The following is a 10,520-nucleotide window of genomic DNA, read 5'->3' as shown; positions in this document are numbered from 1 at the left end:
GATAGATAGATGATAGATAGATAGATAGATGATAGATTAGATAGATAGATGATAGATAGATAGATAGATGATAGATTAGATAGATAGATAGATGATAGATAGATGATAGATAGATAGATAGATAGATGATAGATTAGATAGATGATAGATGATAGATAGATAGATGATAGATTAGATAGCTAGCTAGCTAGCTAGATAGATGATAGATTAGATAGATAGATAGATAGATAGATGATAGATAGATGATAGATGATAGATTAGATAGATGATAGATTAGATAGATAGATAGATAGATGATAGATAGATAGGTAGATAGATAGATAAAATAGATGATAGATTAGATAGATAGATAGATGATAGATAGATAGATAAGATAGATAAGATAGATAGATAGATGATAGATAGATGATAGATAGATAGATAAGATAGATGATAGATAAGATAGATAGATAGATTAGATAGATAGATAGATGATAGATAGATAGATGATTGATAGATAGATAGATAGATAGATTAGATAGATAGATAGATGATAGATTAGATAGATATATAGATGATAGATAGATAGATGATAGATTAGATAGATAGATGATAGATGATAGATTAGATAGATGATAGATAGATAGATGATAGATAGATAGATAGATAGATGATAGATTAGATAGATAATAGATTAGATAGCTAGCTAGATGATAGATAGATAGATAGATAGATAGATAGATAGATAGATAGATAGATAGATAGATAGATAGATAAGATTGGGTGAAAGACCTGGCTGAATCCAGCCTTGTGTAATATCTTGTCCCAGAAGCAAGCATGTTTTTAAGGTGGTAGACAAGAATAAGTGATAGATCAAAACAGATGCAGCAGAGATCATGGCTCTCCTACTGTCTGTGAAAGGTAAGTTACGTGCACAGTTATGATTCGGATGGAGGCTCAGTGAAGAGGGGATCCATCCCCCGCCCCCCGATCCCTGCTCGATGTTGCTGATTGAAGCCGTGATGATAAGCGCACAGGGAGTCTGGTTTCATTTAGTGACACCAAGCAGGGACTAAAGGTTTAAACCACCTTCTTGTGTGACTCCAGTCTGAATTGGGGCTGTCTGCAGGTGCAGTTTTGCGGCCGGCACCACTTCTGTTTCGGTCAGTGGGCCAAGCAGACTGGCACTGTGGTGGTGCTTCACTGGTCCTCCCTCCAGCCTAAAGGTCTCTGGGAGGATGAAGAGAAGAGAAGCGCCTTCTCCAAGCTGGGGCTGTGGGGCGTGGGCTTGGAGAGCGCCTTTAACTTTAGATGTGTTCTCCGAGCCCCCCCTGCCCCCGCTGCTGGACCGGCTTGGCTTGGAGAGCGGATTTAAAGAGAGAAATGCCTCCCCTGAGCAATGTTCCCTCTAAGCTGTGGAGTCTTGTGAGCAAAAATCCTACTTTGTGAGCTACTGGCATTGAAGTTGTGAGCAAGTGATTTGGCCACTACATAAATTAGTTTGCTCTGGAGCCCTCCTTCCTGAGTTAAGGCAAAAACGTGTGAGCTGGAGGCTAAAGAACAGTGAGCTAGCTCACACTAACTCAGCTTAGAGGGAACATTGCCCCTGAGCCTTTTAACCTGTAGACTGGGAGGGAGGGGGGAGAGAGAGAGAAGGAAGGAAGGAAGGAGAGAGAGAGAGAGAGAAAGGGAGGGAGGGAGAGGTGGAAGGAAAACAACTTTGACTTTGAATGTGTCCTCCAAGCCCCCTCCTGCCCCCACGCCGGCTGGCTTGGCTTGCAGAGGGGATTTAAAGAGAAAAGTGCCTTGTTTGAGCCAGCCGGTGGGGGGGAGGGGTGGCTTTGAGGACGCATTTGGTGTTGAAGTTGCTTTCTTTCTCTGCTCCCCCCCCAAAACCTCAAGCCTACCCAGGGAGGGGAGCACCGAGCCTGCTCCAGGCAGAGAATTACTTGTTATGGATCTGGCGGGAAAGCCTCTATTGAGTGTCATTGTCTTGGAATTCTATGCACAGGGCAATCAGTCATGCCTAGTAGTGCATGCAAAGTCTTTAACCTACTGCCACCATTACTGACTAGGTAGTTTCTGCTTTACATGTTACTGAAAATAACGCAGTGCTCTCTCTCTCTCTCTTTTTTTTTAAGGTCTGATTTGTATCGTGTCTTTTTTGGTTGCCATCATTTTTGTGCTGAGGTCAGGGAACTACTGGCTTGCTCTGTTTGATAATTTTGCCGGATCCATCCCTTTGCTGATAATCGCCTTCTGCGAGATGTTTTCTGTTGTCTACATATATGGGATAGACAGGTAAGAAATGGAAATTACTCACAAGTTGGGAGCATTTGTGTCTTACTTAATGCATGTTGTGGTGCACAGGAGAAAAACCAGAGGTGGGCTGACAGTAGATCACATCTGTCTGTCTGTCCGTCCGTTTGTCCTGTTGCTTAAGTACATGGTGAGTGCTCAGGGGCAGACCAGGAAGTGAAAATGTCCCTGGAACAAGTCATAGAATCACAGAGTTGGAAGGGGGCCATCCAGACCCTCTAGTCCAACCCCCCGCCCAATGCAGGACCAGCCTACAGCATCTCTGACCAATATTCATCCAGCCTCTTCTAGAAGGGGAGCTCACCACCTCCCTAGGCAGCTGATTCCACCTTGGAACTACTCTGAACGTGAAAAAGTGTTTCCTAATATCCAGCCGATACCTTTCTGCATGTAATTTAAACCCCTCGCTTCGGGTCCTGTCCTCTGCTGCCAACGGGATCAGCTCCTTGCCCTCCAAACTGACAGCCTTTCAAATATTTAAAGAGAGCGATCATGTCTCCAGACCCCTGATCATCCTCGTCGCTCTCTTCTGCACCCTCTCGGTTTTCCCCTCATCCCTTTGAAGTGCACGGAACTCCAGGTGCAGCCTGACCAAGGCAGTGTGCAGAGGGGCCATGACCTCAAGCCAAGCAGGCCCTGATGTGCTACAAGCCAGCCCTATGGGGCTACTCAGCCTGAGCCCACCCACTGCATCATCCCCCAAACTGGGAGCAGTGCAGGAGGAGAGAGTGGGTGGGCTGCCACCGGCTGCCACTGCTCATAAGGGGTCTGGGCCAAGTGGCCCCTGAGGCTTGTGTGGCGTTTCTGGCACTCGGCGCTGCTTGCTCCTGGGCACCAGTGGCCCCCTAGAGCAATGGCCCACTGGAAACAGGTTAACGGAGCACAGTCTGCCTTCTGCCTATTCCTGACGTAGATATTTTTAATTCAGCGTATGTCTGCGGTGGGGATGGTGCTTGTGTGTGTGTGTTGCAATGGCAGAAAACCATAGAGAATGATCGGATTTTAAAACCATCTCGCAGTGGCCAAGTGTCCCGCTTGATACAGGTGCACATTCCTGGCTAACTCCTTATTTCATAACTTCAGGCTCCATGTGTCTATACTTACAATGTCTTCTTAGAATATATTAAAAACGTTAGTTCATTCTTGCTATTTCTTGTGTTACATGCTTATCATCTGGGCCCTCAACCAGCACGCCCATCATTGAACCGTATCTTCGGTTCTGTGAAGACAGACCTTTTTGTGTAGTGGTTGTAGTGCGTGGACTCTAATCTGGGAGAATTGGGTTTGATTCCCCACTCCTCCACTTACACCTGGCTGGATGGCCTTGGGCAAGCCATAACTCTGGCACAGCTGTCCTTGAAAAAGAGCAGTTTGTGTCAAGAGCTCTCTCAGCCCCACAGACCTCACAGGGTGTCTGTTGTGGGGAGGGGAAGGGAAAGGAGTTTGTAAGCCCCTCTGAGACACCTTTGGGTAGTGAAGGGCCATGGGGTATAAACCCAATCTCTTCTTCTTCTCTTCTTCTTCTCTTTGTGATTCTCAGGTGCTTCTGCACCTGGGCCTCAACAAACCCTACCTGTTGATAATGGGTGGGACTGTCTCTAATCTACGGCGGTTACCCTTTGCAGTCCTCTTCCTGCTCTTCCTGGCTACTCTGCTCTGGGTCTCTCCAGACTCCCTCCTTGGCATGCTTCCCCGAGAGGCCACAACGTCCTCTATGATCTCTGTGGTCACATCCAGCAACTGGATCCGTGACAGCATCTCTTCACCAGGGCTGCAGCCCAATCCAGAGCAAGTCCCTCGCGGCTACCCACAGGTTTCGCCGTGGGGGAAGGGGTAGGTAGGGAAGCTGGTCTAGCAATATTGTGGCCGAAGGCCAAACTACACGTGTTGCTGGAGTTGTCTGTACTTGAGCACTGACAGCTGCACGTGAGAACTGACTCCCTTGGAAAGCCTTTGAGGCCATGTCAGGGGGATAGGAAAGTTCTGTGCGTGGGGTTGTGATGGCCCATTGACACAGGGCAGTCGTCCCATGATGCTGCAGTCGTCATGAGATGAATAATACATCCATGCGAACCAGCCTCAGATCTGTTCATGGCATGAACCCTGACTTTTCTTTCTCCTTGTTACCAGATTTAACGATGATATTAAGTTCATGATTGGACACAAGCCCAACATTTTCTGGCAGGCCACCTGGAGAGTCATCAGCCCCCTCATCATGCTGGTTATCTTCTTCTTTTATTTTGTGGTGAAAGTGAATGAAAAATTGGAATACATCGTTTGGGACCCAACATATGTAAGTAAAGGGGGTCAGAAAAGCGTGCTCCAGATCGCTTTGTTAACTTTCCCTCCCTCGTACTTGGCTGGTAAAGCCTTTTCCTGTCCAGTCTGCCACTGAAACACTTTTGGGGGGCATGGAGGGGGGGGCGCTTGCTAGAGCTTTTGTTGGGGCTCTCAATATTTAAGTGGCCCAAAATGTTATCCATGAGGATAGAGGTGACGGGAGTCGGGTCACCTGCACCCTGTGTGGCAGATACAGATGGTGCCCCCCATGTCTTCCTGTTGGAGAACAGGTCGTCTCTTGGAATGGAAATTTAAGGAATGGAAATTTAAGGAAGTTTTTAGCTGTACTCCCTTCACTTAAATAATGTAGTGTATTCAAAGCTGCCTTGAATGCATGATATGTTGTGAAACATCTAATTGAAGTGTAATGTAAAGCTTCGTCCTGGGCTAGGATCCAAATCCATCCAATCGTGTTACTAGCCCAGGAAGCACCTAACCAATCACTTTCAAGCAAGCTCCCTGAGCGGGAACATCCGTGATTGGTCCTTATGTGAACAACCTTATTGGTTGGTACTTGTACAGTGGGTGTGGCTACATTTATTTATATTTATATTTATTTATTCAAGTATTTCTACCCCGCCCTACCCCGCAAGCGGGCTCAGGGCGGCTTACAGAGGCATGAGCCATACATAAAATTCAATAAAATCCAGTAAAATCGCAAAATCACAACCAATAACATACTATTAATAATAATAAAGTGCTATAAATTCCAAGACGGGAATGTTTAAAAGCAGGACAGCTGCAATGTAAAGGCTGTTCTGGCTATCAGATGTTGATCCGTGTTGGAGTTGGTGTTCGAGTGGAAGAATAAAGTTGTGTTCTTGCTGAATCACTCTCCGACTGCTTTGTTAAGCGAGCGACTTAACAAATAACGTTACCTGGTGAGAACTGCATCGTTCTTTAGCTTTGCTGTATATATTTCCCAATCCTCGAAATATGTGCACGATCCCTCTATTAGATGTGTGTTCATCCTGCCAGTCTGCTCAGCTAGCCTGGAAGCCTCCTTCCAGCCTAAGGAGACGTCCTCCAGTGGGAAGGCAACCAGGATGGAGGAAAGCATTTTGGCTGGGGGAAGACTTTCCGCTAGGCTGAGCAGTGTGGCTGGATGCAAGGCGGGGGATTCAGACGTTCGACCTCCAGGGAATATTTCCCACCTCAACTTGTTTACAAAGGGATCCTGAGGGATTCTGGGGCAGGTGTCAATGCGCACCTCCATTCATGAGACTCCCTGGCCAGATTTGCTGAGCCCCTCTGATGCCTTACCTGAGCTGAGCATACCTACCAAAAGAGAGCATCTGTGCATTGTTGAGGAAGGTCATACACGGGCAAGCAAGCTGACTTTTATGGAAACTTGTCCATCAGTCCAATCCTATGCAAAGCTATTCCAGTGTGAGAGCATTGATTTCAATGGGCTTAGAGTGGAGTAACTCTGCACAGGATTGCATTGGTGTCTCTACTGATTTTAATAGAAGCAAGTTGAGAAATGGCTGCTCCGTTGGCATTTAATGTTTAGATCCCTTTGGCTTCTGGCTTCTTCCCGGCTCCTCCAGGGTGCTGAATCCAGGAGCTGTTCCCTAAGTCAAAGCAGACGCCGTACCCTGGCTGGGTTTATGCCATCATTGTCCTTGTGGCAGGTGTGCCAAGTCTGATGATCCCTGGATTTGCTATCTACAAAGGCATCCAAAGCTGCGTGAAGAAGCGAGATGACCGGCAGGACCTGGTCAATGCTGTCTCGGAAGCATCCATCAATGGGGAACTGAAGAATAAGTGCTAACGAGACCTCTTGGGAAGGGACAGGAAAAGGGTTGTGTGACCAAGGGACAGGGAAATGGAAGTCTCCCTGTCTGCAACAAAGTCTGGGAGCAGAAGGGAACTCACTTCTGAGTGAACGCGTGTAAGTCCCAGAAGGGACACAAGTGCATTTAGCAAGTAAAACAAAAACAGCGAGAGTTTTGCAGCTCCCGAAAGCCTACCCTGTTTGCTGGGACAGAAGCTTTTATGCACTAGAGACCCCTTGAAAGCTTGTGAGCCAAGAAACCATGTTTTCAAGGTGTCACGAGACACAACTGGCTTTTTCTCTGTTAACCAACAAGCTTGGCTGCCCCTCTGGAATGTCTCTTTGGCCGTTGCGAGATCGGCAGGCAGTTCATGTTGCTGTTGATGTGCTGATATGCCCTCTGGTCATACTGGTTTGTTCCCCCTTCGGTGCGTGCCACTGTGTTGCCCAAAATACACTCAATTCTGTTTTCAGTTAAAATACGATTAAAACAAATTATATTCCTAGCAGACAAGCACCCACTGTTTTACTTCCCCCTCCCCGTTGTGGGAATTTCCGCATGTCCTCTCAGCGCCAATACGTTCTGCCAAAGGGGGGATGGAGATGCTGCAGTGCGCTCCAGGTGCTGCAGGCTCCCTCCGCCCCTGTCAGAGCGGCATGTGCCAGCTGTGGAATAATCTGGATGGTGTTCATCATGGTTAGGATAGTCACACATTTAGAGTCCCGTGGGGGCACTGTGCTGCCCCAGTCAGCATTTAACTGTAGCTAAGTAGAACTGCCATATATCTTTAGGCATCCCAATGCATCCCTGACTGGCTAATTAACAGTAATTTCCTCCTCACAGAGGCGGGAAGATTTCTGAGTTTTACAACTCTCTTCCGCTTTCTTTGTTCTCAAAAACGGCAAGGAGTGGGAAAACGCAATCCTTTTCACTGTTCCGTCTGACGCTGAATCAACGCCTTCTGGGCAGATTCAACGCATGCCCAAAGTAGAATCAAATCAATTTTATTCAGTTTCACATGCATTCAGAAGAGTTCTTACATACATCTTTTGTAATCTAGTTCTGTTCACTGGCTCATGGTGAAACTGAGACCAACAAACGTTTATTCAAGGTAAGAGCTTTCGTGTGCAATACGGACACACAGAAGCTCATACCTTGAATAAACTTTTGTTGGTCTTAATTTGTTCTGCTGCTTCAGGCCAACACGGCCGACCAACTGGATCTATAGTCACACATGTCACTGTAACTTGTGCTTCACGCCACCGTGGGACAGAGAGCCTTCACGTCACCTGCTTCCTGGGACCTTCTGCATGGCAAGGAGATGCCGCTCACATGCTGTCTTAACGCTAGTCCTCACAGTGCACCAATAAAAAATAAACAGGAGAGTCAGTATGGGTTTGTGGAGGAAGACGGGGGAGGGGGCCGACTCTGGTTTCAAAACCTTTGCTCCCCCACGAGGGGAACCTTGGTTCACTCTGTGTTGCTCAGTCCATCCTACCTTCACAAAATAAACACATTCAGACCCATGAGATATACATTTTGAACATCCAGCGTCTCCAGTGGACCTAGAAAGCCTGGTTGAGAATCTTTGGCCTGGTGGGAATGTTACTGATCCAACAATTCTGCGCTCCAGAGACTGCAGAAGTAGCCTTATTGGTACATAATTAAGTTATATTTAACTCCAAGCACTGCGAGAAAGTGAGGAAAGCCATTTCCATTCGTTTCACACTTATTTCAAAACTGTTTACTTGGTAACAACTCATTAACAGGGGAAGAGTGCCAAGTTACTTCTACAGACTCTAGATTTACCCCGATGTTGTTTTATTGCTGTTATTTCTTTGCACTGAACATTTTCCTTTTGAAATCTTTAGGTTCAGAAAACCCAAGGGCCACGTTGTGCCTTTACAACTGAACCTCATTGTCGCCCCCACCCCTCCAGCTGAGGTAGATAATTCTACAAAGTCTTATGCAGTATCAGTATATCACTTCAGTTAGCCTTAAAGATGCAAATGTACCTTTTAAATAAGCATTTTTTTAAAATAAAGACCAGTCTGCTTGCCCCCATGTCATTATTAGATTTTGAGGCTATTTTAGCATCCCAGTTCTTCAGGGTGACTGAGCTGATTTGTAAAGCTGCACACAAGGTTAGTAAGTTACGAAAGGAAGTGGAGGCTTATTGATAATGCACGTAAAGCTTAAATATTCATGATCTATTAAGACAGTCGTTGAAAATTAGAAGCATACAGTGGACATTAGAAAGAAGCTTCTAGAGGGTAGTCACGTTCATGTATGGAACATTCATATAATGTTTGGGTAGATTCTTCACGTGGATTTGCTCTTGACCGTGACGTGGGTGTGTGTGCGAAAAGCTCCTCCCCTTGTTCAAAATTCCCAAGACTAACTTGGTTGAGCTCCAACTATTGAAGTGGTTGGTGGTGAAAGAAAAAAAGCTGTGAAGATGTCGAAAGCCTCGCTGGTGGATCAGCCCAAAACCCAGGGCGATGAGAGCCGACCAAAGTGAGATAATAAATTACAATACATTTTAAGCTGTGTTGGATGGTGTTTTCCATACTTGTGCCAAACCTACGGAGGAGGTAAGAGAAAATTAGGGCTACAACTGGTTATTTGTTTTCCAACAGATACGGCTCCCCTGTTCTTAAAAGAATGCGGTCCTCCCGTTCTCATGTTCTGATTGCATGAAAGCACATCCTCCCCCGTTGTTTGAGTTGACCACAGAAGCGGCCTTATCCTGAATTGGACCTCCCCACCCCCGTCAGGACCCACAGCCAAACAACAGAGCACACACCTCCAAGCAAGGTTTTGCTTTATTGTTGGTACTATGGTTGCAGTAACATAGTCACTGTTAGGAATGACGAATATAGAACAAGAATATAGTGATATAGAGGATTCAACAGGTCCCCCCACCACTACCACCTGTGAGCCAATCGGCCCATTTAGGATTCAACAGGTCCCCACCACCACCACCACCTGTGAGCCAATCGGCCCATTTCCTGCGGGCGGGAAAGAATAACCGATGGTCGAGGCTGAGAAACTAAACTAGTCCCGCGGTGAATTAATGTGGAGACACTACACAGGCATGAGTACAAGGTCAGCGATAACAATGAGAGAATCAAGAGGGAAGGAATGTGGCATCAGCTTGTACAGAGGTCAGGCAGGCGAGCACCAGGCCTGTAAACCACATGGCAGCCTAGCTCACACACACACACACACACACACAGCTCTCTGGGGTCCCGGGCAGAGAAGGGTCCTTCCTATCCCCTACTGCCTGGTCATTTGAGCTGGGGGGGGGGATTGAACCTGGGACCTCCTGTGCGCCAAGCAGACCCTCTACTACACAGTTATGAATCTCCCCGGTTCTCCCTTTCTAGGCACGTTTAAGGTATTTCAAGTCACCCTTGCCCTCCTTTTACGTGAGCCTTTCATGTCTCATCACTAGAAGAGAAAACCTACCATCTTAGTTTAGTACATTAAAAATATTAATTGAATGCAATCAACTTTTTTTGGAGCTGATCTCCAAGATGTCATAAGTCACCATGAATCTGTATCCTGCATGGGTGAAAAAAACCCCCTCTGAGAGATTAGCCAGTGGAGTAAGAATAAAATTATAACCAACAGGAAGCTGTAAACTACCACGTAGAAAAGGTGTCAGGCTCTTCTAAAAAGCCGCAGGAGAGTATTACATTTAGTAGGTATATAAATCAGGAAAGTACTGATGATCTGTGTAGCCTGTGAGAAGACCCCCCCCCAGACCCCAGGTACTGTCTTAGTCCTATAAAATTCCCATTTATGCTCCCTGATTCAAGAATACTTAGCTACATCATTCTCAATAGTTTATTGAGCAATGTACACCTGAGGAGAAGGCGTAGCCAGGATGAGGCCAGTGTGTACAGTGTCCACATACTTTTAACATTGCACATGACACAGATTAAGGATGAAAGACTCCTTCCAGAATAAGAAAATGCCTGGTTAAAAACAGTCTCCAGCAGCCAATAGGCTCAAGTCTTGTGACTTCCAAACCCCAACCATGTCTATGTTGCTCATCGTACCCGTGGCACTGCCAGGGGGCATTCATTTCAAGGTCAA

At 46.3% G+C, this 10,520-nt stretch overlaps 1 protein-coding gene across 1 annotated transcript in view; it reads left to right on the top strand.

Moving 5' to 3' along the window:
- SLC6A19 (solute carrier family 6 (neutral amino acid transporter), member 19) overlaps nucleotides 1–6,412 on the top strand; it is a 31,526-nt gene extending 25,114 nt beyond the window's left edge. The window contains exons 10-12 of the mRNA XM_015427342.1: nucleotides 2,121–2,280; nucleotides 4,429–4,591; nucleotides 6,203–6,412. Coding sequence (XP_015282828.1) covers nucleotides 2,121–2,280; nucleotides 4,429–4,591; nucleotides 6,203–6,412 — 533 coding nt within the window. The remainder of the gene's footprint in view (nucleotides 1–2,120; nucleotides 2,281–4,428; nucleotides 4,592–6,202) is intronic.
- Nucleotides 6,413–10,520: the final 4,108 nt, after the last annotated feature.

The sequence above is a fragment of the Gekko japonicus genome, unplaced genomic scaffold (assembly GCF_001447785.1).
Source record: "Gekko japonicus isolate JY-2015 unplaced genomic scaffold, Gekko_japonicus_V1.1 scaffold1855, whole genome shotgun sequence".
NCBI lineage: Eukaryota > Metazoa > Chordata > Lepidosauria > Squamata > Gekkonidae > Gekko > Gekko japonicus.
This window is presented reverse-complemented; position numbering and strand designations above follow the sequence as displayed.